The sequence below is a fragment of the Myotis myotis genome, unplaced genomic scaffold (genome assembly GCF_014108235.1).
Source record: "Myotis myotis isolate mMyoMyo1 unplaced genomic scaffold, mMyoMyo1.p scaffold_m19_p_5, whole genome shotgun sequence".
Taxonomy (NCBI): Eukaryota; Metazoa; Chordata; class Mammalia; order Chiroptera; family Vespertilionidae; genus Myotis; species Myotis myotis.
In genome coordinates this window covers 87881286-87909254 of record NW_023416357.1, presented here as the reverse complement: position 1 = coordinate 87909254, position 27969 = coordinate 87881286, and the positions used below count along the sequence as shown (strand labels likewise).

Below are 27969 nucleotides of genomic sequence, written 5' to 3'. Positions count from 1 at the left end.
GCACATGCCCTTACTGGGAATTGAACCGTGACCTCCTGGTTCATAGGTCGACACTTAACCACTGAGCAATGGAGGCTGGACTTTTTTCTTTTTTCTTTTTGGTCTTCTTTTCTCAGTTCTATGTCAAGGAGTATTTGCTGGAAAGATTAAGGGCCTGGCAAGCATTCTGCCAAGTGCTTTATGGCTTTGCTATCTTCATTTTTCAAACCTGTATCATTTGAATGGAATACTGGAGAGTAGGAGATTCTTTCAGCCAGAAAAACATTACCATAACGATGCTGATGGAGGGGACTTGCCTATTTGATGGTCACTTAATTTACTTGACAGTTTGTTTTCCTATCCTTCCCATTGCAGTGTTCTAGTCTAGAAAATAAATGACATATTTACCATGCATACCTGTATATATGTATAGCTCATATATAGTATAGCTTATATAGTATATACACTAGAGGCCTGGTGCACGAAATTTGTGCATGGGTAGGGGGATCCCTAGCAGGACTGATCTGTGGGGCAACTGGCAGGGTGATCGAGGGACCCCTGCTGGTACCCATGTTGGCCAGCCCGGCACCGCCTGCTCACCGGCCCCACCCACCGCCACCACTGCCATTGCCAGTCGCCTCCTCTCTCTGTGGGGCAATGGGGGGCTCCTGTGGCACCCACCCTGACTGGCCTGGGACCTGCAGGCTGGGGGCAGCTCCTGCATTGGGCGTCTGCCCCCTGGTGGTCAGTGCGCATCATAGCGACTGGTCGTTCCGCTGTTCGGTTGATTTGCATATTATGGTTTTATTATATAGGATATGCACAGGTACAGCATATCCTATATAATAAAAAGGCTAATATGCAAATTGTCCCCTCGACCGGGAGTTCGACCAGGGGGTGGGGCCGGCCGGCCAACCACCACAGCCTCTTCCCCCCAGCTGGCCTGGCCCAATGGGTCCCGATTAGGGTGGGCCGGCTGGACCCACCCATGCACAAATTCATGCACTGGGCCTCTAGTATACGTGTGTGTGTGTGTGTGTGTGTGTGTGTGTGTGTGTGTGTACATAAATATATATACACACATACATATGGCATATATCATATATTATACAGCACTTTTACTTATCATTGTGGAAGGTAACGGGGATATGAGGGAGGCCTGCCCTCTTTGAATGTATAATAAGCTTAATGAAAAGGGTCCCTCTCCTGTTTTTATTTTTATGTCTTTTCATGTTTCCCTCTCTCTGGCCCCAAATAGAACTCCAGTAAACCCAAACCCAGATCAGAAGTTGATTTGATAATAGCCTTTTTATATCCTTGGTGATTTTCTGTCTACTTGTGTGGGAAACTGTTTATTGCCTTCACTATCTGATAAGCGTAGACAGAGAACCCCCGGAAGGTTGGGTGCCTTTGAAGCCCTAGCAAAGCTCGGAGCTAGGCGCCACCTCTGTTTGTCCAGACAGTGGTAGCTGAAACTACTCCCCCATTTATTATTATGTAAATCCTTGCTGATGGGCTAGTCTGCTTGTTACTAGGGGGTCACCTGCCTAAGGGCTATGCTATGGGTGCATCCCAGATCAATAAAAGCTTGGTGAGGCCTGAGCACGGGGGAAGTCCTTCGGGACTTGCCACCTGGTCCCCCAATATTGCAAAATTATCTCGTGTCTTTTTCTCTCATTTGTTGTGCGGCTCCTCTTTCAGATACTGAACTCTACTCCACGCAGAAAGGGAGTCTTACACGACAACTGTTCTATCTATTTCTTAGAAAGTAATGTTGAAGACTCCAACCCTAATTGTGAATTTGCCCATTTCTCATTTCAGTTCTATCAGTTTTTGCCTCATGTACTTTGAAACTCTGATGTTAGGCGCATACACATTTAAGATTGTTATGTCTTCTTGGTGAATATACCCTTTTACCATTACGTAATGTCCCTCTTTATCTGTGGTAAGAGTCTTTGAAGTTTACATTATCTGATACTAATATAGCCATCTCAGCTCTCTTTTGATTAGTGTTTGCATACTGTACTTTCCCCATCCTTTTGCTTTAACTTCCTTTAGCATTTCTCTTAGAGCAGGTTTGCTGGCAATGGGTTCTCTTAGTTTTTCTTCACCTGAGAATGTTTGTCTTTTGCTTTCATGCTCTTAAGCATTTATAGCTGTAAATTTCCCCTTAGCAACTGCTTTTGCTGCATCCCATAAGTTTGGTATATCTTTGTTTTTATTCATCTCAAGTATTTTCTAATTTCCCTTGTGATTTCTTCTTTGATCCATTGGTTGTTTAAAAGTGTTTTGTTTAGCCGAAACCGGTTTGGCTCAGTGGATAGATTATCGGCTTGCGGACTGAAAGGTCGCAGGTTTGATTCCGGTCAAGGGCATGTACCTGGGTTGCGGGCACATCCCCAGTAGGAGATGTGCAGGAGGCAGCTGATCGATGTTCCTCTCTCATCGATGTTTCTAACTCTCTATCTCTCTCCCTTCCTCTCTGTAAAAAATCAATAAAATATATATATAAAAAAAGTGTTTTGTTTAATTTTCACAGCTTTGTGAACTTTCCAGTTTAAAAAAAAAGTTTCTGATTTCTAACTTCATTCTGTTGTGATCAGAGAAGATACTTTGTATGATATTTATCTTTTAAAATCTATTGAGACTTAATTTGTGGCCTAACATATATTCTATCCTGGAAAATGTCCTATGTGCACTTGAGAAAAATGTGTATGCTGCTGTTGTTGGGTGTAGTGTTCTGTGTATGTCTGTTAGATCTAGTTGATTTATTGTGTTTAAGTCATCTGTTTCCTAACTTCTGTGTTGTTTATTCCATTATTGTGAATGGGATATTGAAATTTCCAACTATTATTGTAGTGCTATCTATTTCTCCCTTAAATTCTATTCATTTTTTGCTTCATATATTTTGATGATCTATCATAGGTGTGTAAATATTTATAACTGTTGTTATTATTATTTTTGCTATATTGAAGCTTTTATTAACATAATGTACTTCTTTCCCTCTTATAATCTCTTTTTGATTTAAAGTCTGTTTTGTCTGATATTAGTATAGCCTCTTGTGGTCTCTTTGGGTTACTAGTTGCATATGATATCTTCCATCTTTTAACTTTCAACCTGTGTGTGTCTCTGGATGTAAAGTGAGTCTCTTGTAGACACTATAGTTGGATCATGTGTTCTTATCCATCCTGTTAATCTTTCGATTGGAGAGTTTAACCCATTTACATTTAAAGTAATTATTGGTAAGGAGGGACTTGTCATTGTGCTATTTGTTTTCTATATGCCTTACTGCTTTTTTGTTCCTCATTCCTTGCATTCTTGTCTTCTTGTGTGTTTTGTTGATTTTTTTTCTAGTGAAATTTTAAAATTTCTTCCTAGTTTTATTTTGTGTATATGATAGCTATTTTCGTTGTGGTTACCATGGGGATTACATGTAACACCCTAAAGTTATAACATTTTAATTTGAATTTATAGCAGTTTAACTTCACAACATACAGAAACTCTGCTCTTTTATAGTGCTGTCTCTGTCCCTTTTGGTTGTTGGTGTCACAAAATTACTGAGCCCTAAAACATAAACTAATAATTTCTTTAAATGCATTAACCTCCTAAATTATGTTGAAAAGAAGATTTGGAGTTATGAACCAAAGTTATAGTAATGCAAACTTTTCACTAATATTTAAAAAAATATGTTAGACTCTTAAATCATATAGAAAACAAAAAGTACAGTTACAAACATTGTTATAATGATACCAGCTTTTATAATTGCCCATGTAATTTACTTTTTTTGAGCTCTTTATTTCTCTATATGCCTTTGGGTACTGTCTAGTGTTCATTTCTTCTTGAAGGACTTGAGCATTTCTTTCAGGGCTGGTCTAGTAGTCAGGAACTACCTCAGCTTTTGTGTATCTGGGAATGTCTTGATTTCTCCCTCACTTTTGAAGGACAGCTTTGCCAGATACAGATTTCTTGGTTGATAGTTTTTTTTCACTTAGCATTCAGTATATTGGTCCATTGTATTCTGACTTCCAAAGTTTCTGATGAGAAATTTGTAGATAATTTTATAATTTGTAGATGGTCCCTTGTATATGATGATTCGTTTAGTTTTCGCCACTTCGTTGTTGTCTTTTGAAAATTTGATTATAATTTGTCTTGGTGTGGGCTCTTTGAGTTCATCACACTTGGAGTTTGTTGAGCCTCTTTATATTCATGTCTATTATCAAATATGGGAAGTTCTTAGCCATTATTTCTTTATATATTCTCTCTGCCCCTTTCTCCCTTCTCCTTCCAGGACACTCATGATGCACATGTTGTTCCACTTGCTATCCCTCAGGTTAGAGGTGCTCTCTGCTTTTCTTCATTCTTTTTTATTTCTGCTCTTCAGCCTTGATAATTTCCATGGTCTTATCTTCATGTTATGGATTCTTGTGCGAACTTAAATATGCCTTTCAATCCCTCTAGTGAATTTTTAATTTCAGTTATTATATTTTTCTACTCCAGAATTTCTTTGTTTTTTTTTTCTTAAGGCTTTTTCATCTCTTTATTGATATTTCCATTTTGTTCACACACATCATTTTCTTGACTTTCTCCACATCTTCTTTTAATTCTTTGAGCAACTTGAGGACAGTTTTTTTTTTTTAAGTCTGTCTAATATATCTGCCATAAAGTATTTTTCAGGGACAAATTCTGTTGCATTTTTATTTTCCTTTGATGGGCCATGCTTTTCTGTGTTTTGTATGTCTTGTGATTTTGTGTTTTTGAACACTGGACAGTCGAATCTAGTAATGTGGTAACTCTTTTCCAGAGTTTTTGTTTTTTGTTATTTTTTTGTTTATTTCTGTAGGTTGTTTCTGTACTGAGGATCAGGCTGAGTTGTAAACCTAATGTCATCTTATGTTTTATTCTGAGCCTTTCCTTAGGCATGTACGGTCACTTTTAATTTTTCCCCAAATATGCAGTTGTTTTTGAATGTTCTAGTCTTTTTTTAAAAAAATATTTTTATCCAGCTCACAGAGGAAGGGAGAGGGACAGAAGCATCAATGATGAGAGAGAACCATCGATTGGTTGCCTCCTGCATGCTCCCTACTGGGGATCAAGCCCGCAACCTAGGCATGTGCCCTTGACCGGAATCGAACCCGGGACCCTTCATTCTGCAGGCCAAGGCTCCATTCACTGAGCCAAACCAGCTAGGGCAGAATGTTCTAGTCTTTAATGTGAAGCTCCTGAAAGGAGAAAACAATAAGTGAGGGCAATTAAGAAGAGGGAGTGTCCCTTTAAATCTCCTGGAGTCAGGGCAGATGGAGAGGCAGGGCTTGCAAAAATGGGAGGAGGTGCAACAACATCTGCCCACTTCTTTGTCTACACCTCTGTGATTAGAAGCACCAATCAGAAATCAGAGTGCAGATCCCCAATATTGGAGGACAGGGTAATTTTTACCTACCTTAGCTCCCACAAGCTGTGTGCAAGCTGTTCCAGGAAGAAGTGCACAGCTGCCTGCCTTGTGTCTGGTGGTGGTGTATGGGTAGCTCCTACTGTGCTAAAAGCTATACTTGACAGATATTAACCATCTAGGTCTTTCCCTGAAAGTTGCAAGCCTTCAACAGACCCCAGAGTTTCCAACAGTGTAGTTGCCTAGGTGGAGAACAGGTTCCTGGCGCTTCTTGCCCCTCCATCTTCCCCAAATCGTGTGTGTGTGCGTGTGTGTGTGTGTTTACACAGTTTGGAATTTATTTTGCACTACAGTATGAAAAAAGTAGCTAAGTCAAGGGTGAGCAAACTTTTTCCTAAAGGGCCAGATGGTGACTCTTTTAAGTTTCTGTACTGAGTTGCAGTTTCTCAGCTCTGCCATTGTAGCACAAAAGCAGCCATAGACAATAAATAAATAAATAAATGCAGTGACACTATCTCAAGAAGCTTTATTTACAGTAACAGACAGTGGACTGGATTTGATGCATAGGCTGTATGGAGTTTATCGACCTCTGCACTGAGCTCTTCATCCCTGTCAAAAATTGAAGAGTCTGAAATTTTACTATACTTGAAAGCTAACGAGTTAGCCTGCCATAGTTTCATGGATAGTGGCAGAGGATAAGGACAGTTTGTTACTCATAATAATAGCAGAATATCATCATTTTCTCTGGTTCTTGAGCCCTAGTTCTAATAAAGCAGCACTGTGGAGACCAGATAACATCTGTACATACATTATAGGAGTGGACCCCCACACTTAGGGATTATGAATCTTTTATAATTGGGAATAATTCGGCTAGGCCTTTCCCTTTGAGAGACACGTCTTTATTATATTGGATAGTACGCATAGCTATCATTTTACTCTAGAAGGAGATGCTATCTTCCAAGGCTATTCACTATACAAACCCTTTTGAAGAGAGAGTCTAGATTAAAGACAGTCAGTGCCTCTTCTCTCAAGACATTCAGAGAGACCCATCGAGTATTGTATGCCTCCCTTCTTTTCCCTGTACCTCTGTTTCCAATTGATGTGCACAGAGCCTCCCTAATGGTGTCTTGCCTTCATTCATTGTGGCTCTGCTGGGCTGCAGTTGTATTTTTCCAGGCTCTTATTTATCTCGAGGGTAAGAATTCATGGATTATCGAATCTGAGGCTATATTTTCCCTTCTCGATTCTTAACATGAATTCTAAGCATGTGCTGCTCTCCAGTCTTCTCTTTTCCACCTTGATCCTCCATTAATTTTCAGATGTGGGAGTACTTTGAAAATGTAATGTCTGAGGACTTCTGGTTTGGACAAGATGGCATAAACTCTTTTCTCCCTGCGCCTTCCTAAGACGCACAATTCTAAACCATGAAAAACACAAAAGGGAACCAAACAAGAACTCTGAAAGGCGGTAAGAGGAAGCCTGGCTGGTTCGGGACCTAGGACCGAGGGACAACAGAGCAGTAGGATGTCTTATATCTCCCACCTAAAGAAGAAGGCAACTCTGACCCCAAGTGTCCTGATCCTCGATCTTGCAACAGTTGGCCTCCAGGGAGGCTCATTCTTCCCCAGTATAGAATGGGAATCTCTGTTACAAGATCAGGGGAGACCAGTACCACTGGGAAAGGGGTTCGATTGGGAGCCCCGTTAACAATAAGCAGCTGGACAAGTACTCTCCTTTCCTGCTAGATATGCAGTCTCCCTCTCCTGCCAAAAGATATCAGGGTAGCCAAGTGAAAATGAAATGATAGAGATCCCTCCCCACCACCCTATCCCTGTAACAAGTGAGCTGGCCGGAGAAATGCTCTGCTTTCCTGGGCCTGAGGCTTCCTTCACTGAGGGATACCATGGCGACCGGAGGCTTTGTCTTATTCATCATGTGCACAGCATGCTTGGGTATATTAACTACTCGGTAAATAATGAAAATATGCACGTCTTCAACTGTTTCTCCATTGGCATGCTAGTGGAAATTACTCTGTGTTTGGCATTTGGTGGACTTTTAGTTTTCAATGCTATTTACAAGATTTGAATGTTTTCTTTGTCTTCTTGAATATTTTATTGGAAATTTTGAAGAGTTTGTAAACACCATTATCCTGAACAATATTTTTCTCCCTTCACTCCTTTTTTTGCTCTTAATGCAAGTACATTTGACCCTTGAACAACACGGAGGTTGTTCCCTGACCCTTTACAGTCAAAAAGCTGCGTGTAACTTTTGACTCCCTCAAAACTTAAACTACTAATAGCCTGTTGTTTACTGGAAGCCTTACCAATAACACAAATAGTCGACTAACACATATATTGCATATGTATTATGTACTGTATTCTCACCATAAAATAAGCTAGAGAAAATCAAAAGTTATTAATAAAATGATAAGGAAGAGAAAGCACCTATGCAATATTTATTGAAAAAAAATTTCTCATCTAAGTGAACCTGCACATTTCAAACCTATTTTGTTCAAGGGTCAACTGTACTGCGATGGAGGGGGAAGTCCTTTTATCAGTACAAAAAAATAAAAGACTTTCTAATCAACTGACATACTAGTAGTAATAAAGCTGGTAGATTTTATCTATAATTTTCTTCATTGTGGACAGCATTATAATATTAGTACACTTGACGTGTGATGTGTAATGTGTATACACATACATATGTATAAAGACTACCTAACTGTGTCTCCTTGTTTGTTGTTGCTGTTGTTAATACCATCATACTTCATTTACTTAGGCTTAAACTCTCATTTATCTTAGATGACTTTCTCTGTTTTGCCCCTCTGATCGGGAATGCCAGTGGTTATACCTCTTTAGTACCCTATTCCTCTCCTCCATTGATATTATGGGCTGTCATTATGACTTCTCTTGCGTAAACTCCTCACAAGCTTCCCTTTTACTGAAATCATGCCAGTGTTACTCAGAGCTTTTGGACAAATCTTTCTTATGATACCTTATAAAGCTTGATATCTTGTGACTCCAACCCTAATTAATCTGCAATATTTCTTCAAATTACCCTTTCTTACTGCTGTGGTTTTACCTCTCACGTATTAAACAGTGTTGTTTTTTTAAAATAACCTACTTATTATACATGTGGCTTGTCTCCTCAACAGTCCCAATATGTTCAAATTCTACTGTTCAGTTGACATGGAATATGCTCCAGGATGGATTCCCTTACCCACCCTCCTTTATTCAAAGCAGAGATACTCTTTCGTATGACCGGCTTCTGCATTTTCTGGAGACTGTGTTACTTATCCCTTTGCATTAAGTATTTTTTATTTATTTATTAAATCTTTATTGTTCAGATTATTACATTTGTTCCTCTTTCCCCCCCCCCCCATAACTCCCCTCCTTCCAGTTCCCACCCCACCCTCCGCCCTCACTCCCCGCCACTGTCCTCATCCATAGGTGCACGATTTTTGTCCAGTCTCTTCCCGCATCTCCCACACCCCTTTCCCCCCAAGAATAGTCAGTCCATTCCCTTTCTATGTCCCTGATTCTATTATAATCAACAGTTCACTCTATTCATCAGATTATTTATTCACTTGATTCTTAGATTCACTTGTTGATAGATGCATATTTGTTGTTCATAATTTGTATCTTTACCTTTTTCTTCTTCTTCCTCTTCTTAAAGGATACCTTTCAGCATTTCATATAATCCTGGTTTGGTGGTGATGAACTCCTTTAGCTTTTCCTTATCTGTGAAGCTCTTTATCTGACCTTCAATTCTGAATGATAGCTTTGCTGGATAAAGTAATCTTGGCTGTAGGTTCTTGGCATTCATCACTTTGAATATTTCTTGCCACTCCCTTCTGGCCTGCAAAGTTTCTGTTGAGAAATCAGCTGACAGTCGTATGGGTATTCCCTTGTAGGTAACTGAGTTTCTTTCTCTTGCTGTTTTTAAGATTCTCTCTTTGTCTTTTGCCCTTGGCATTTTAATTATGATGTGTCTTGGTGTGGTCCTCTTTGGATTCCTTTTGTTTGGGGTTCTCTGTGCTTCCTGGACTTGTAAGTCTATTTCTTTCACCAGGTGGGGGAAGTTTTCTGTCATTATTTCTTCAAATAGGTTTTCAATATCTTGCTCTCTCTCATCTTCTGGGACCCCTATAATTCTGATGTTGGTACGCTTGAAGCTGTCCCAGAGGCTCCTTACACTATCTTCGTAATTTTGGATTCTTTTTTCATTTTGCTTTTCCGGTTGGGTGTTTTTTGCTTCTTCGCATTTCAAATCTTTGACTTGATTCTTGCGCTCCTCTGATCTGCTGTTAGGAGTCTGTATAGTATTCTTTATTTCAGTCAGTGTATGCTTCATTTCTAGTTGGTTCTTTATCATAACATTGAGGGTCTCATTAGATTTCTTGTAGATCTCATTAAGTTTATCGGTGGCTTCTAGACAGTTCTTGAGAGACCTTAAAAGTGTGGTTCTGAACTCTATATCTTCCATTGACAATTTTGTCCTGTTTCTTTGTCTCCGCATTTTGTTATGCTTCCTTGGTGCACCCCCTAGTGGTCTTTGTGTGCAGTCTTGTTGTAGTTAAGCCTTGATTGTTGTAGTTAATACTGGGGGGATTTGACCTCCAGGCCAACTGGCTGTGAGAGTCAGCTGTGTCTGCAGTGGGAAAACTTCTGTCCTCTGGGGAGGTACTAATCTAGCCTTTGCCTGAGGCTATCTGGCAAATGGCTCTGTGCAGGGCTTGTGCGGGGCGGGTCGCACGGGATCAAACAGGGTGGGCGGAGGGAGCAGTTATGGCTGCTTTCATTCCTGTCCCCAGAGGCTCTGCCTCTCAGAGTCCCAGCAACGGCTGCAAACCTTGGAGGGAAAGCTGCCCTCGCATTCCGACCGATGCCAGACAGTCCCGCTTCTCCCATTTGAGTCTGGGTCCCTAGAGACTCGCCCAGAATTGGAGCTCAGGGCCTGAGCCTCCCTCCTGATTGAAAACGACAACTGCGCCCTCAGCCACCAGCCCGCTCCACGCGCACCTCCGCACCTTTGTATTTTCCGCACTGCGCCTCCTCTGAGTCTCGGTATGCTGTTCTCTTTCCTTCTAGTTGAAGAATTTCCCCTCAGCCAGCTTTCCTGTGGTTCTGGGTGATGTCCGTTTCGTCTTTTAGTTGTATTTTTAAAGTGGTTGTGCGAGGCAGCATTCTCCGGTGTTTACCTATGCCGCCATCTTGTTTCTTCCTGCATTAAGTATTTTTGAACTGGTATTATTTGAGACAGTTGGACGGATTTGAAAAATAAAAGCATAAATGATCCTTCCTATAGAGCTTTCAGAGTTAATGAATCTTAGGTTTATTTCATTGGGTTTTAGAAAATGCAAATCATTATCAGAACACTATAATGCTATTGTGTTAATTTTCTGCACCGTGCAGATGCTATTAGGGCTATTTATGGTTATAAAACACATGGTTTCTTTAAAATGATGTCTTGGTGTTTCTGTGCTTTGAGGATTTTATTTAAATTATCATTTGTTTTTTATTCACAGTCAATGCTCCGAGGGAGAGGAGGTTGCTATAAACATACATTCTATGGTATCGAAAGCCATCGTTGCATGGAAACTACCCCGAGCTTAGCATGTGCAAATAAATGTGTCTTCTGTTGGCGGTAAGTTAAAATTAATGGCCATGGTGGCCAAATATGTAATGATCTGTAATAATCAATTTCTGCCCAACACGACACTCAAATGTACCTAAAGCTTTGATGTTCCTATAATTAATCCCTTTTCCATTCCTAATATTATATATTAGTGCATATGTTTGTTTTTCTTGACCAATTTTATCAGGGGCTTGTCAACTTTTTTAGTTTTTTTGAATAACTTGATTTTAGCTTTGTATATTCTCTTCATTATACTTTTATTTTTTTGTTCACTAATCTATTAACTATTGTTTTTGTTTCTCTGTTCTTTTTCTAACTTAAATTGGACCATTAACTCATTAATATTCAATCTTCTATAAGTCTTTAATTGTAAATTTCCCTCTTAAGTATTCTTTACTACATTCCATGGATTTTGATTAGTTAATTATTCAATTGTAAATATGTTTTGATTTATATTATGACTTCTATCTAACTCATGGATCAAAGAAATATTTATTTTAAAAATTGCACATAAGTTAGATTTTGGGGTTATATTTTTTGTTATTAACTTTCAAACAAATGGTATTATTGTTACATGGTTTATACATGATTTCTAATACAAATTATTTAAAATTTATTGAGGAGTGCTGTCTGCTTAGTATATAGTCAGGTTTTCAAAATCTATTATATGTCCTGAAAAGAGTATATTTTTAATGGTCAGATATTAAAACAGCCTTAAAATCTATCCTTTGTTACTGTTTGTTTTATCATTATTTTGTAGTCCTTATTTAGTAGTCCTCTTTACCCATAGTAATGTTTGTTGCCTTAAAATGTGTGTTTTCTGATTGTAATATAACTCTATTTCTTTTTTGTACTAACAATTGCCAGATCTTTTTCCTTCCTTTATGCAACGTCCAACTTTATGTGTCTTTATATTTTAGTCGTGTTTCTGATAAACAAGTGTTTGGCTGGATCAGTTTTAAAAAATCAACTTTTTTGAAGTTTTATTTACATACAACCAAATACCCCTATTTAAAATATACATCTCAATGAATGTTGGTATATGTGTACAACTGTGTGACTGTGACTACAATCAAGACACAGAACATTTTCATTATCCTGGAGTTCCCTTGTGCCCCACTTCTAGTCATTTTCTGATTTGCTTTTTGACGATATATATTACTGTGCTTTTTCTATAGTCTATATAAAAATGAATCACCCAGTATGCATTTGTATGTCTGTTATTTTTCCTCACTAAAATATTTTTGAGATTCATCCATGTTTTTAGGCTTATCAGTAGTTTGTTTCTTTCTGTTGTATGGTTTTACCACCATTTGTTTATCCGTGCACCTCTAGTTGAGTACTATTTGAGTTGTTTCAAGGTTTTGACTAAATTATGAATAAAGTTTCTGTGGACATTAGTTTTTTGGAGACAAATATTTTCATTTCTCTTGGTTAAACACCTGTGCATAGAATTGCTGGATTTTTAAAAGTCAATTTGGACAATCTGTTTTTTAACTGGTGGTGTTTAATTGGTCTTATAGTGATTGTTTTTTTTTTTCTTTATTGATTAAGGTATTACATATGTGTCCTTATCCCTCCCATTCCCTCCAAAACCCCCCACTCATGCCCTCACCCTCCTGGTGTCTGTGTCCATTGGTTAGGCTATATGCATGCATATAAGTCCTTTGGTTGATCTCTCCCCCTTACCCCCACCCTCCCCTACCTTCCCTCTGAGGTTTGACAGTCTGATCGATGCTTCTCTGTCTCTGGATCTGTTTTGTTTATCAGTTTATGTTGTTCATTATATTCCACAAATGAGTGAGATCATGTGATATTTATCTTTCTCTGACTGGCTTATTTCACTTAGCATAATGCTCTCCAGTTCCAACCATGCTGTTGCAAATGGTTAGAATTCCTTTTTTACCACAGCATAGTATTCCATTGTGTAGATGTACCATAGTTTCTAAACCCACTCAATTGCTTTATAGTGATTGTTGATATTGATAAATATTGATAAATTATTAATAAACATTTATTCTTAATCTCTGATTTGTGCCTTCTGTTTATTTGTTTTTCTACATTTTTGTCTCTATCTTTTTTCTATCTAAGACTACTGTTATGCTAAGGTATCAGTTTATGTGTTTCTTGTGGGAGGCTTTTCTAGTTATCTTGTTGGAAATATAAGCCCTGAGTGTTATCCTTAAGCTGGCTATAGACCATGATATGTAGAATTGAATTTTATAAGTAAGTTGGGAATATTCAAGTGAAAGAAAAATTCCTAAATTATGCAAATCCTTTTTGTGTGTGTTTTCTGCTAATCCAGTTTTTTTCCTTCACTGACAACTACCTATAATTCTAGCTTCCAGACAAATAATTTTTAGTGCTTTGAAATATTTGCTTTCTGAATTTTTTGAGTGTTTCCTTTCATTTTTCTTTAACATGGTTGAAATAATTATCCTATAATAAAAGGCTAATATGCAAATCGACCGAATGGTAGAACGACTGGTCGCTGTGACGCACACTGACCACCCAGGGGGCAGGTGCTCAATGCAGGAGCTGCCCCCTGGTGATCATTGTGTTCCCACAGGGAGAGCGCTGCTCAGCCAGATGCCCTGAGCTGGCCTCATGGCTGGCAAGCACAGCGGTGGTGGTGGGAGCCTCTCCTGCCTCTGCAGCAGCACTAAGGATGTCTGACTGATGGCTTAGTCAGTTGGACACCCCCGCCCCCCCCCCCGGCCACACCCTGAGGGCTCCCAGACTGTGACAGGGCACAGGCTGGGCTGAGGGACGCCCCCCCCACCCCACCCCCGTGCATGAATTTTGTGCACCGGGCCTCTAGTATGTACGTATGTGTGTGTGTGTATATACACACACACATACACACATATAAATACATGTATATATATATATATATATATATATATATATATATATATTTGTTTTTTTCTTTTTTTCTACCTATAGGTTTTTAAAGTATAAGATCCTTGTTCTATAATTTAGTCTTATAGGCACATTTTGTTTTGAAATAATTTTAGATTTACAGAAGAGTTACAGAAATAGTAGCATTCCTATGTTTTCTTTACCCAGCTTTCTGTAATGTTAAGACCTTAAATAACCAGGGACTAGTCATCAAAATCAAGAAATTATTTGTTTAAATTAGTTTGGACTCAAGGATACTAATTCCTTTGGTTTTAATCCAATAGTTTTGTTATTCATTTTATTGTTCATATTTTTCCAGCTTTGGCAATTGGGAGCTCTTCTGGATTGTCTCCTGTATTTTTTCTTTCTTTCTTTTAAAAATATTTCTGTATTTTCTGACTCCAGAAGAGTCTAGGTTCATCTTGTGTTTTCTCTGCCCAGCCCTGGAATCAACTGTTTTTCTAAGGAACCATAGTTTCTTTTATTGAAGAATGGTAGTTAGAATCCAAAATTTGGATGTTTCATGTGCTCATTTCTGTTGGGATGTTAGTGCTTCTGGGCTGGCTTATTTTCTGATGAGATGTCAGGTGTAATTTTTATCTTTGTTGTAATATAATGTGTCTTGTTTCTCTAACTTACAGATTTTCTCTTTTTATTTCATCAGTTTGGATATGATATTTTTAGGCTTTAGAAAAATATCTTGTTGGTTGTTCTGTGAACTTGGATGTGTGGTTGTTTCTCATTACCTCTGGGAAATAGTTGGCTATAATTTTTCTACTATTTCTTCCTGTTTAGTACCCTTTGTTTTCCTCCTGGGATTCCAATTATGTGTATTTTGGATCTTTGATATTTTCCCATTACTCTTGGATACTGTGTTCTTTATTTCACTTAAACTTTTTATTTTTTAGTCTTTGTGTTTTAGTTGGCTTATTTGTATTGCTTTCTTCAAGTTCTTTTACTCTTTCCTCAGCTGGTTCTAATCTGTTGAAACTGTTGAAGACCTATTTTCTCATAGTTAGCATTTCTGTTTGATTGTGTTATAAATCTCATCTCTGCTGAATTTACCCATTTGACCCTGCATGTTGCTCACCTCTTTTATTAGAGTTTTTAACATGTTAATCATAGTTTTAAAAAATTTCTTGTCAGATAGTGCCAACACTTATATCAAAGGAGCTTGGTTTTGCTCAACTGGCATGGCTCAGTGGTTGAGCGTTGACTTATGAACGAGGAGGTTACAGTTTGATTCTCCGTCAGGGCACATGCCTGGATTGCAGGCTCAGTCCTTAGTGTGGGGTGTGCAGGAGGCAGCTGATCCATGATTCTCTCTCATCATTGCTGTTTCTATCTCTTTCCCCCTCTCCCTTCCTCTCTGAAATCGATTAAAATATATGTGTGTGTGTGTGTGTGTGTGTGTGTGTGTGTGTATATATATATATAAATAAAGAGTTTGGTTTTGTTGATGCTTTCTATTGGAAGTGTATTGTTTTTCTTGCTTTTTTGTATACCTTATAAGTTTTTGTTTCAAGTGGGACATTTTGTTTAGTGCATTGGAGACTGAGGTAAATGTTTTCTGTAGTTTAAAGTCAGCACGCATTTTCTTTCTGCTACGCCTTTCTTGTTGGAATTTGAGTTAATTTAGTCAAGATTTGGGCATGAATTAAGTTTTGATGTTTTTGTGAATACCAGCAGTGTATCACTGCCTTAAAATTCCTTTAGGATTACCTTGTGTATAGCATGGAGGTTGGTCTGTCTGCCAGAGGCTTTTTTCTCAATATCTGATCCTTCCTAAGCTTTAGGTCTTCCCATTGCGCTGTCTCTCAGGAAGGGTCTATCACTATGATCTTGTGATTATTCTGGCAATATTCTACTGTTATTAAATGTTTGTTAGCCTGGTAGTGGGTGGCTTGGAGAGAGGGGTACACATTTGATATTGTTATGATTAAACCTCAGTCTCAGCCAGGCACTTCTCTAGCTACCACTCTCTGCTAGGTGTCATGACTTAAACTCATTTCTAATTAAATAAGAAAATACAGCTATAAACAGCCAAGTATTTAGGGGGAAATCAACCCTGATTTTATGATTTTATTAACTACTTCATCATAGTAGATGCGTAGCTGAGACCTTAATACAGAGAGTACTTTAGCACTTTTGCCTCTTTTTCCTAAGGCACCACACCAACCCAGTGGGCACTGAGTGGCGGTGGAAGATGGACCAGCCTGAAGTGATCTTAAAGGAAGCCATTGAAAACCATCAGAACATGATCAAGCAGTTTAAAGGTATTTATTTTTTCCTATAGGAAGAAATGCTAATAGCCTGAATTAAATTGGCAGAGGAATTGCCTCTTTGGCAGGATTTTGTCCCCTTTGGCAAATTTTCATATGATAAGTGCAAATTTTGTAGAAATATTATATGCATTGGCCCTTTTTAGTTTTTACTGATGAGTTTTATGTCCCATGTGATGGAAGAACTAAAAAACTTAATTTTAAGCTTAGCAATTTATAATATGGTGCCTTAGCCTGTACGTTTTGCCTGGGAATGTATCATAGTCCTCTCTCAAAACTTTTGCTTTGTTTTGTTTTGTTGAGCACAAAGCAACCTATGAATGAACTGAAAATTTTAGATCATGAAAATATTCTTAAGTAATGTCAGTTAGATGGTATTGGAAAAGCATTTTTTATTAAATGTCTTATAAAAAAGGAGACATAAACGTTTCCGCCACAGGACCCATAGTGATATAGTAAAATTCTGCTACTCGGTTTCTAGAATTTCCTGATTTAGTTGTGCCTTATCTTAAAGGTATTTGACTTTACTGGAGATTACTGTTCTCAGCTTTAGTGTGCATCAGCATCATCTGGGGTGCTTGTTAGAACAGATTCCTGGTCTCCTTCCCCAGGGAATGATGCAGTAAGTCTGCGGTGGGGACCAGGAATGCACATTTCTGACAGGTGATGTTGTGGTTGAACTGGGGACCACACTTTGAGACCCACTACTGAACGTAGATATGGTGGATTTATAAAGTGATGGCTTTATATGATGAACTAAAATTTGTTAGACTCTCTTGTAAATCTCTGTGCTTCTGTCTCCACCTACCACTTGTAAGTCCTTGTCTCTTATATTCTCTTTTCCTTTCATATGCAACTAAAAAATGAATTCCAACCAAGGGTATTTTGATGTGGGCACTCTTGTGGTGCTAACATCATATTTGTAAACCCCAGTAATTAGTGTTTTTAAGATAAAGGGATTCTTTTATGCAAAGAAGTTTGTTCTGTCAGGTCACTGCTTCTTGAGATTATAGTGCTCCTGAAGTGTGTTTTTCCCAATACCACCAAGCAGTTCTCCTGTTCTCAGTAGACACTGACTAGCTGTGCTGCAATTTAATTCAATTCTGACACGATCTGGAGATAGCATTGTACCCCACAGGTTAAGGGTTCAATCCGACAAAACTGCCCCCACTTCAGACGCCAGTTGCAAGTCCAGTTTATTACCTGTGCTTCTGACCGACTGGCTGTAAGTGGGAGGCTTCCAAAACCTCCACCTCAGATTTGGTTAGTTTGTTAGAGAGGCTCACATAAGAACTCAGCATAACATTTACAGTAAGTCCTCATTACAGTAAGTTGTCGATAAGTTCTTAGAAACGGTGCCTTTATGTGAAACAGTGTATAATGAAACCAGTTTTACCATAGACCAACTGAGAATGCAAGAGTTAAGTTCCTATGGCATATTTCTGGTCACAAAAACATCGCCAAACTTCTTTAAAAAAAAAAGTAAATATTTTTATTGATTTCAGAGAGGAAAGGAGAGGGAGAGAAAAGATAGAAACAACAATGATGAGAATCACTGATTGGCTGTCTCCTGCATGCCCCCCACTGGGGATTGAGCCTGCAGTCGGGGCATGTGCCCTGAACAGGAATTGAATTGTGACTTCATGGTTCATAGGTCGACTGTCAGCCACTGAGCCTCACTGACTGGGAACCAAAATTCTAAATAAAATCAAAACATTACTATTATTAAACATTGAAATAAATGTGAATTACACATACATTTAGAAAAGATTAGTAAAAACAAGTAAGATAATTATTTTCCAACCTGCTTATTCCCGTTGCAGTTTGAGTCTATAGGCTGTCTGTTGGCAGTATTCCTTCTTGCTTATGGGAGGTCAGCCTTTGTTCTGTCAAGGTTTTCAACAGATTGGATGAAGTTCATCCACGTTGTGAAGGGCCTCTTGCTTTACTCAGAGCTCACTGACTTAAATGTTAATTTCATCCAAAAGTCACCTTCACAGAAACATCCAGAATAAAGTTTAACCAAATATCTGGGTACCATGGTCCAGCCAATTTGTCTACTTCTGTTTTTATTGATAGAGAGGAAGGGAGAGGGGGAAAGAGAAAAACATTGATTGGCTGCCTCTTGCACTCTCCCTACTAGGGATCAAGCCCACAACCTGGGCATGTGCCCTGATCAGGAATTGAACCAGTGAACTCTTGGTACATGGGATGACCCTCAATCCACTGAGCCACACATTAGCCTGGCCCCTGCCATTTCTTTCTCAAGTATGAACTTTCACCTAAACTCTAAGGGTCCCCACCAGACTTGCAACCCAGGGGAGCAGCAGGCAGCATCAGCTCGACCCCGACATTCCCCCAAACCTGTGTCCAAGGCCCTCTTTTCTCTGACTTTAGTGAGTTAATGTCAGCCCAGCCTTGGCTCACTCCTGTCACTGTGACTATTCTCAGCTGACTGCAGCCCCGTCTTGGCTCACTTTTCTATAACATTTCTAGGGAGCCAAAGCAGCCCCATCTAGGCTGTCACTTGTCGCTTGTTCTATCCTAAGTCCTTGCTGTGTTCCCTGTCTCCAGCTTTAAAAAACATACTCTCAAAATCACCTCGACTCTTATTGCAAAGTCTTTCCTGCATGAAGTCAGGAACCCACACACTATAGGCCGTCTTAGGCAGAACCGCTCAGAGCCAGGGCCTTTTGTGGTGACACTTAAAGAGCTAATTGAACCCTTAAACAATGGGATGCTGACTGAGGATGTATATTTTCTGGACATCCGAGAATCTTCCTAAATGGATTGTGTCCCAGGCAGTTTGTGTGGGGAGGAAGCAGCCCTGAGGAATAGACATTCATTTTTCCATTCTGAGATGTCCTTGACATGGAATGACAATCTAAGTTTTGATAGTAATTCTTCTGACAGGAACACTTTTGCAAATGCACTTTAAATGGAAATAAGTGATGAATAATTCATGAGGCAGATTTATTCACATTATAACATGTGTTAGGTGAGCTCAGTGTGCACATGCTCTTTGTTATGTTGACCCCGAGAATGAATGTGCCTGTTAAAAAGGACTCCTGATGTTTAATTTGTCTCAAATTTATAAACAAAGACTACTAGTATAGTCATTGCTAAAGAGAGGCTTCTTATGCTCTCTGCACTTATGGAAAAAGCTACACTGAGCTGCCTGCCTCCTGCACCATGTTCCTGGACCTTTTAAATAAGCTCCTTGGCTCAACCAATGAGCTGAAGACCTGCCCTAACCAATTGGGGCTTTGCAACTAAATCTTCATTTCCATCTTTACCAACCAATCAGAGTGGCTCCATTCCAACCAATCAAGAAAATGCTGTTTGGGTCAGTCAAACTGTGGATTTAGAGTTACTTGCATAGAAATGGTCCAATCAGGGACCAGGGTGTGGCAGTCTTCTCTATATAAGCCCGCTTCACCTCTACCTCAACAGAGCACACTTGTAACCATTGAAGACTATTTCACCAGCCAAAGCTGTAACACTGGAGCTGGTGGTGTAACGGCATAGCCACTTAGACTGCTCTTTCATGCCTGAGCTGTCTCACAACAGAGTTGCTTCACAATTGAGCTGTTTTCATTGAATAAAATCTTCCCCCTCACCCCACTCCAACTTGGGGTCTCCTTGGACAGTGAATTGGTGGTGATGACCTTCAGTTGACTGTTGTCCGACTAACTCGTTAGCAAGCCTTGTCCTATGCAGAAAGGTATATCTCATTAGTAACCTTGTGCTTACGGTAATCAGTAGGCACTTCAAATGGTTTGTCTTCAAGTTCACATGACATAAGAAATGAGAGTTTTCAAAAATACATTGTCTTGCCCTGGCTGGTTGGCTCAGTTGGCTGGAGCATCGTCCTATACTCCAAAAGGTTGTGGGTTTGATTCCCTGTCAGGAGACATACCCAGGTTGTGGATTCGATCCCTGATCGGGGCACATACTGGAGGCACCGATCAGTGTTTCTCTCTCTCTCTCCCTCTCTATTAAAAAATATGGTCTTGTAGGGGAATGACAGATATAGGATTGTTGGATTGTTGAGAGAAAGAATAGAGAGTATGTCTGTGGACAAATGAATCCTGAATAGCAGTTAGAATGCCTAAAGCGGAAATTTTATAACTTCATCCAGTCTTTATCAATGGTTATAGTCTGAAATTTTCTTATTTATGAACTTGAATTCCTCCTTCAGTCAGTGAAATCTCTGTGTTCTATCTTTCTTTCATATCTAGGAGACAGGGTATAAATAAAACATTTGTGGATATTCAGCCTCAGACAGAGGATGATGAGGCTAATGCAAGTCACTCTACCTCTTCTGAACCCAGTATCCCTTTGGGTGCAGCTCTGACATGCATCCTACTTTTCAACTCTAAAGATTCAGAAATGTAAGTCCTGATCTCATTTCAGCTCCTGGTGGAGAGTCTGTTTTTGTCTTCTCCAAATCTGAACTCAACAGAGATTGACCTGGAGAAGTGACACATGTGACACAGAGTTACTCACTTACAGATACCCTGCAGGAAACTAGGTCCCCTTTGTCTTCTTCCACACCCATATTAGAGTTTCCTTATTAGAGTCCCGATACTATACCCTGTGTCCCCCTGTGGCTTAAAAAGCTAAAACAAACAAAAAACAACAAAAAAAGGAAAAGTGTTTCTGGTTTCCTTGGTTGAAACTTGGGATACATTTTCCTATAGAAAAGATATGTGAGCCCTAACCGGTTTGGCTCAGTGGATAGAGCGTCGGCCTGTGGACTGAAGGGTCCCAGGTTCGATTCCGATCAAGGGCATGTACCTTGGTTGCGGGCACATCCCCAGTAGGGGGTGTGCAAGAGGCAGCTGATCGATGTTTCTAACTCTCTATCCCTCTTCCTTCCTCTCTGTAAAAAATCAATAAAATATATTTTTTAAAAAAGAAAAGATATTTGAATTTGATTAGGTGTTATTGAAATAGATTTATTAGTACTGTAGTTCAGGTCTATAACAAATTAATTTGATATTTGGGGATTTGAACAATTAACTTAATCTTTATTTTAATATAGAATTTCATGTTGAAACAGAAAAGCTTAGAACAGGATTTCTATAAATTGGAAATTACAGGTAATTCTCAAAGGTTTGAAGCGATTTCCTTCTTAGTTTGTTATATTTTGGGTTTTCTTCACTTTAGTCTCTCTTTAGAAGTCCACTCTTAACTCATTAACATTTTCCCCTACTCTGGCTTGGAGTCCTTTTAGGGTGCTTTCCCACCCCCAGGATGAACGCCCACTCTCTCTCCTGGGTCTGGTCCAGTCATTTTATGATTTTATTTTTCTGCAGGATGATTCTTGTTGTGGGTATTGTTGCCTCTGAGTTTCCAGTTTTAGCTGAGTGGCCAGCCTTGAACGGACTTTGAAGATATTTTGATGTTTTAAATGCTTCCTTTTGTGCTTCTGTTCTCATTTCCGATGGCAATCAGTCTTCTCAGTTATTTCATGGGATCATTAAACCATCTTTCTTTTCATAACCTTTATTAGCTTTCCCTTTATACACATGCAGAATTAACTTTATATTGATTACAAATGGGTCAGATTTTAGTGCAACTCAGCATCTTTTTATAATGCTGCCTGCCCCATCCACCCTCACTGCCAAATATTAGAGAATGGGGCTGGGTTTCTTTCTTTTTTTAAAAATTTAATTCTCAACAGATGATATTTTCCCATCGATATTTAGGGAGAGTGGAAGAGAAAGGGAAAGACAGAGAGAAACATTGTTGTGAGAGAAACACATTGATTGGTTGCCTCCTGCAGGAGGGAGGAGCCTGTAACTGAGGTACATGCCCTTGACTGGAATTGAACCCGGGCCCCTTTGGTCTGAAGGCCAACACTCTTATCTACTGAGCCAAACAGGCTGGGGCTGGGTTTCTTTAGCTCAGTTTCCCATCAGTTCAACAGACATCGCATGAATGAACCCTTATTAGAATGGCCTCAGTGCTGAAGGTGAAAGATGAAAAGACATCATTTGTTGCTAGATGTTTTTATCTATAGTTTAAGCTAGAAGTGAAGTAAGGCAGAAAATAAAAGATCCCCAAAAGTTTTCACAAAGGAGGTATGCTGAAGTACACATCCAAAAGAAATGTGGAGGTGGGGAAGAGAACACTACCTGCTAATTGTTTTCTGAAGCTTATTTATGGAACACCTCACAGTGGCAGTTGCTATGGCGAACATATATTATAGTATATGACGTTCAGCCAGGAGGGTTTCTTAGGAAGATCTGTGGTCAGGAACTGTATTGTTATAAAAAGAAAATAGGGAATATTTTATTTTAAATTGGTCCAATCTTTAAAAATAGGATAGCCCTGACTGGTTTTGTTCAGTGGATAGAGCATCGGCCTGAGGACTAAAGGGTCCCAGATTTGATTCCGGTCAAGGGCATGTACCTTGGTTGCGGGCACATCCCCAGTAAGGGGGTGTGCAGGAGGCAGCTGATCGATGTTTCTCTCTCATCGATGTTTCTAACTCTCGATCCCTATCCCTTCCTCTCTGTAAAAAAATCAATAAAATATAAAAAAATAAAAACAGGAATATTCATATATGTCAATGATAACTCAATAAAAAAGATATAAGAAAGTATTCAGAATAAAGATTTATTATTAACTGCCCCCCCAATAAGAAATAGACATACTCTATGCTTAACAGTATATCATGTTTATTTCTGTGTTATGCAGCTTATTGCTATAACATTAGAATGAAATGTCTGGAATCTGAAGTTACTACTCTGGAGTTTTTCAGTGAAATGAGAATGAGGTATGCTTCATAGTTGATCTGATGACTAGTGATTGTCCAGGATCAAGTGGCTGTTCAGGATAAGAGAAAGGTCAGAAAACATACTTCAGAAAAAACAACAAAAGTAAGTCAGAATAACAAAGCAGAGTTTAGTTGTGAAAGGGATGTTGTATAGGGAAGCAAGAGAACAGATTGTGCTAGAGAGAGACACAGAAAGACAGAGACAGACGGTGGGGAATAGATTCCTAATGAAATGTAATGTGTGCTGTTCCCTGGACTGTCTTCCTGCTCCAGGACTTCTTTCCATTAGAAATTTAGAGGATGTCGTCTTTTCTGACACATTTCTTTGAGGACAGTGAAGGAAGGCATGAAGTTGAGTCCCCAAGGACCTTGTTTTTGAGAGGAACACTGTAAGAGCCTCTGGCATTTAGCACAGAATTGTGCTTTTTGAATGAGAGAACCAAGGCTTTGTTCTCAAGGCTTACTTTTGAAAACATTAGCCTCCCCTCACACTGTGCGTGATAAAACCTTTTCAGTAAAAAGAAAAAGGGAAATTATTAAATCACAGAATTATTACTTTAAAAAGTTTGCCCACAAGGTTTTTTAAAAATGAAATTATCTATGTTTTTGTTTAATCCACTTAACGTGAATATTTCATCAATTGGTTCTTTTAAAATTATTAGGGTGATAGTGGTTAGTAACATTATATAAGTTTCAAGTGTACAGTTCTATAATACATCATCTGTATATTATTGTATGCTCACTACCCAACATCTAGTCTCCTTTCATCACCATGTTTGACCCCCTTTACCTTCTTCAATCTCCCACCACTCCACTTCCCTCTGGTAACCACCATATTGTTGTCTGTGCCAGTGAATTTGTTTGTTCTTCTGTTGCTTTCTGTTTTATATCCTATATATGAGCGAAATCATATGGTTCTTGCCCTTTTTCATCTGACTTATTTCCCTTAGCATGATAACTGTCAAGATCTACCCACATTGTCCCAAATGTCAGCATTTCATCCTTTCTTTAAGCTGAGTCATATTCCATTGTATGCGTCTTTATCCAGTCATCCATCAAAGGATACTTATGATTTTTCCATGTCTTAGATACCATGAATAATACTGCAATGAACATAGGGGTACATGTATCTGAATGAATACATGTTTTCAAAATTTCCAGTTATATACCCAGAAGAATAGATTGCTGGGTAATATTGGTAGTTAGATCTATTCTTAATTTTTTGAGGAACCTTCATGCTCTTTTGTATAGTGGCTGTAGCATTTTACACTCTCACCAGCAGTGTATGAGGGTTCCTTTTCTCCACATCCTCTCTAATGCTTATTTCTTGTCTTATTGATAACAACCATTCTAACAGGTGTAAATTAATATCTCATTGTGGTTTTGATTTACATTTTCTTTATAGCTAGTGAAGTTGACCATGTTTTCATATATTTGTTGGGCATTTAAGAAAAGTGTCTGTTTTAGGTCCTCTGCCCACTTTTAAAATTGGATTGTTTGGTTTTTTGTTGTTTAGCTGTATGAGTTCTCTAGCCCCTAATAGGAAGTATTATTTGCAAATATTTTCTCCCATTTAGTTGGTTGCCTTTTTGTTTTGATGGTTTCTTTTGTTTTGTTGATGGTTTCTTTCTTTTGCAGAAGCTTTTAGGTTTGATATAGTTCCATTTATTTATTTTTACTTTTACTTTCCTGCCTTTGGTGTCAAATTTCTATATCCTCTCTGAGACCAAGGTCCATAAGTTTAGTACCTTTATTTTCTTCTATGTATTTTTTGTTTTAGGTCTTTGATCCATTTTGAGTTAATTTTTGTGTATGATGTCAAATAGAAGTCTAGTTTCATTTTTTTTTAATGTGGCTTTCCAATTTTCCCACCATTTATTGAAGAAGCTTTCTTTTTTCCATTGTATGTTTTTGGCTTTTTTATAAAAAATTAGTTGCCCATAAATATGGGCATATTTCTGGGCTCTAGGTTCTGTCTCATTGGTCTGTTTTTCTACCAGTATGATACTATTTTGATTATTGCAACTTTGTAGTATAATTTGAAGTCTGGGAGTCTGATGCCTCCAGCTTTGTTGCCCCCTCCTCACCGCCCCCCACCCCCCCAAGATTGCTTTGGCTATACAGTCAGTGTTTTTTGTGGTTCCATACAAATTTTATGATTTTATTGTATATCTTTTAAAAATACCATTGGGATTTTTATGAGGAATGCTTAAATATGTAGATTGTGTTTGGTAATACGGCCATTTAAACAATGTTAATTCTTCCAATCCAAGAACATGGAATATCTTCCCATTTCTTTGTGTCTTCTTCGATTTTTCCCCCCCAACAATGTTTTATAGTTTTTCAGTGTATAGGTCCTTTACTCTCTTTGTTTAGTTTATTCCTAGGCATTTTTATCGTTTTTGTTAAAAGTGTAAATAGGATTGTTGTCTTTATTTCCCTTTCTCGTATTGGTTGTTAGTATACAGGAACACAATGGATTTTGTGTATTGGTTTTGCATCCTGCAACTTTATTTGTTTATTGTTTCTAGTAGTCTTTTGGTGGAGTCCTTAGGGTTTTCTATATGAAGAAACATGTCATCTTGTAAAAGGTGACAATTTTACTTCTTCATTCCCAATTTGGATACCTTTTTATTTCTTTCTCGTGCCTGATTGATCTGGCTAGGACTTGCAGTGTTGTGTTGAATAATAGTGAGGAGAGTGAGCACTTTGTCTTTTTCCTGATCTCAGAGGACAAGCTTTCAGTTTTTTGCCGTTGAGTGTATTAAGTGAGGGTTTATCATATATGGCTTTTATTATATTGAGGTACTTTCCTTTTATACCCATTTTATTGAGTGTTTTCATCATAAATAGATGTCATCTGTCAAATGATTTTTCTGCATTTTTATATGATCATATGATTTTGTTATCTTTTATTTTGTTAATGTGTATCACATGCATCAATTTGCATACGTTGAACCATCCTTGTGCCCCTGGTTGAACCACAATTAATTGTGATTTATTATCTTTTTAATGTATTGCTGTATTTGATATGACATATTCATCAGAGATATTGGTCTGCAATTTTCTTTTATTGAGTTGTCCTGCCAGGTTTTGGTATGAGGGTAATGTTGGCCTCATAAAATGAGTTAGAAGTATTTCCTCTCTTTAATTATTTGGAAGAGTTTGAGAAGGATAGGTATTAAATCTTCTTTGACTGTTTGGTAGAATTCACTAGTGAAGCCACATGGTCTTGGACCATTAAGGGATGCCTTAATGAATGTTTCAATTTCTTTACTGTCAATTGGTCTGTTTAGATTTTCCAGTTCTTCATGGTTCAGTCTAGGAAGGTTATATATTTCTAAGAACTTGTCCATTTCTTCTAGGTTATCAAATTTGGTGGCATATAGCCTTCCATAGTATTCTTGTATAGTCCTTTTTATTTCTGTGGTGTCTGTTGTAACTTCTCTTTTTTATTTCTGATTTTGTTTATTTAAGTCTTTTCTCTGTTTTTCCTTAGTCTAGCTAGAGTTTTTCAATTTTATTAATATTTGCAAAGAAACAGCTTGAGAAATGAAGGGGGAAGTGAATGGTCTAGACAAGGCTTTTCCTTATGTAGATATATTGAGTTCATTTATTTATACAAACATGAAAGAATGCAGAGCTAAGCAAATTAAGGAATGTAATATGTTCTGTGTTTCTCAAATAATTAGCTAATAAAGTTAGTTTTGCCTGCTTGTATTGACATAGTTTAATTAGTACTAAAACTATTGGTGACTAATTTTCCTGTTTCAATAATTCTAGATTTTTTTTTCCCTTGGGCCCTCATTTTTTATTATCTGGCTGGTATAAAAAAATAAATTCACCTTCTAAAATCAAGGAACCATTAGGAAAAATGTAAAAATTTTAATAAAGAAAAATAAAAGTAGTTTTCCTCTATCTGTGACTTATTGAGCATGATCATTTTCACTGTGTTTTCCAGGTGTACCAGGTGTCAAAGAAGAACGTTTTAAAGAAGGAATGACAGTAAAGCACTGTGCATTGTCCCTTGTGGGAGAACCCATCATGTACCCAGAAATCAACAGGTTTTTGAAGCTACTCCATGAGTGTAAAATCTCCAGTTTCCTGGTCACAAATGCACAATTCCCTGTGGAAATCAGGTGAGTGACCCAGCTTATTACGATATGCTGCTTGAACCAACAGATGCTTAGGTTGTTTCCTTGTCTTGGCTGTTGTGAATAATGCTGTCTTGAAGTTTGGGGTGCATATATCTCTTGAAGATACTGATTTCATTTCCTTCGGATATATACCCAAAAGTGGGATTGCTGGATCATATAGTAGTTCTATTTTTAATTTTTTGAAGATCTTATATATTTTGGATATTGATTTGCAAATATTTTTTCCCATTCTGTAGGTTTCCTTTTAATTTTGTTGACTATGTCTTTTGCTGTGCAGAAGCTTTTTAGTTTGATATGGTTCCACTTTATTTTTGCTTTGGTTGCTTGCACTTTTGGTGTCATATCCAAAACATTGTTGCCAAGACCAAAATGTCAGGCTTTTACCCTGTGTTTTCTTCTAGGACTTTTACAGTTTTAGGTATTATATTTAAGTTTTTCACTCATTTTGGCTTAATTTTTCTGAGTGGTGTAATATAGGGGTCCAATATAATTTTTCTTCCCATGTCAATATTCAGTTGTCCCAGCATCATTTATGGAAGAGACTGTCCTTTCCACATTGAGAATTCTTGGCTCCCTTGTCAAATATGAGTTGACCATATATGGTGGGTTTATTTTTTGGACTCTCGATTCCTTCCATAAACATATGTGGGTGTTTGTTTTTGTTTTAAATGCCAGTATCCTATTGTTTTGAATACTATAACTTTGTAGTATAGTTTGAAATCAGGAAGTATAATGCCTCCAGCTTTGTTCTTTCTCAGGATTACTTTGGCTATTCAACATTTTTTATAGTTCTACATGAATTTTAAGATTGTTCTTTCTATTTCTGTAAAAAGTTGCCAT

At 38.2% G+C, this 27969-nt stretch overlaps 1 protein-coding gene across 10 annotated transcripts in view; it reads left to right on the top strand.

The window, feature by feature from the left end:
• LOC118655875 (S-adenosyl-L-methionine-dependent tRNA 4-demethylwyosine synthase TYW1) overlaps positions 1–27969 on the top strand; it is a 122334-nt gene that overhangs the window by 45213 nt on the left and 49152 nt on the right. For all 10 annotated transcript variants that reach the window (XR_004967440.1, XR_004967441.1, XR_004967439.1 and 7 more), the window contains 3 exons: positions 10893–11011; positions 16070–16179; positions 26934–27111. Coding sequence is in view for 7 of the 10 variants with exons in the window: in XM_036308412.1 (XP_036164305.1) it covers positions 10893–11011; positions 16070–16179; positions 26934–27111 (407 nt within the window). In the remaining 3 variants the exon portion in view is untranslated. The remainder of the gene's footprint in view (positions 1–10892; positions 11012–16069; positions 16180–26933; positions 27112–27969) is intronic.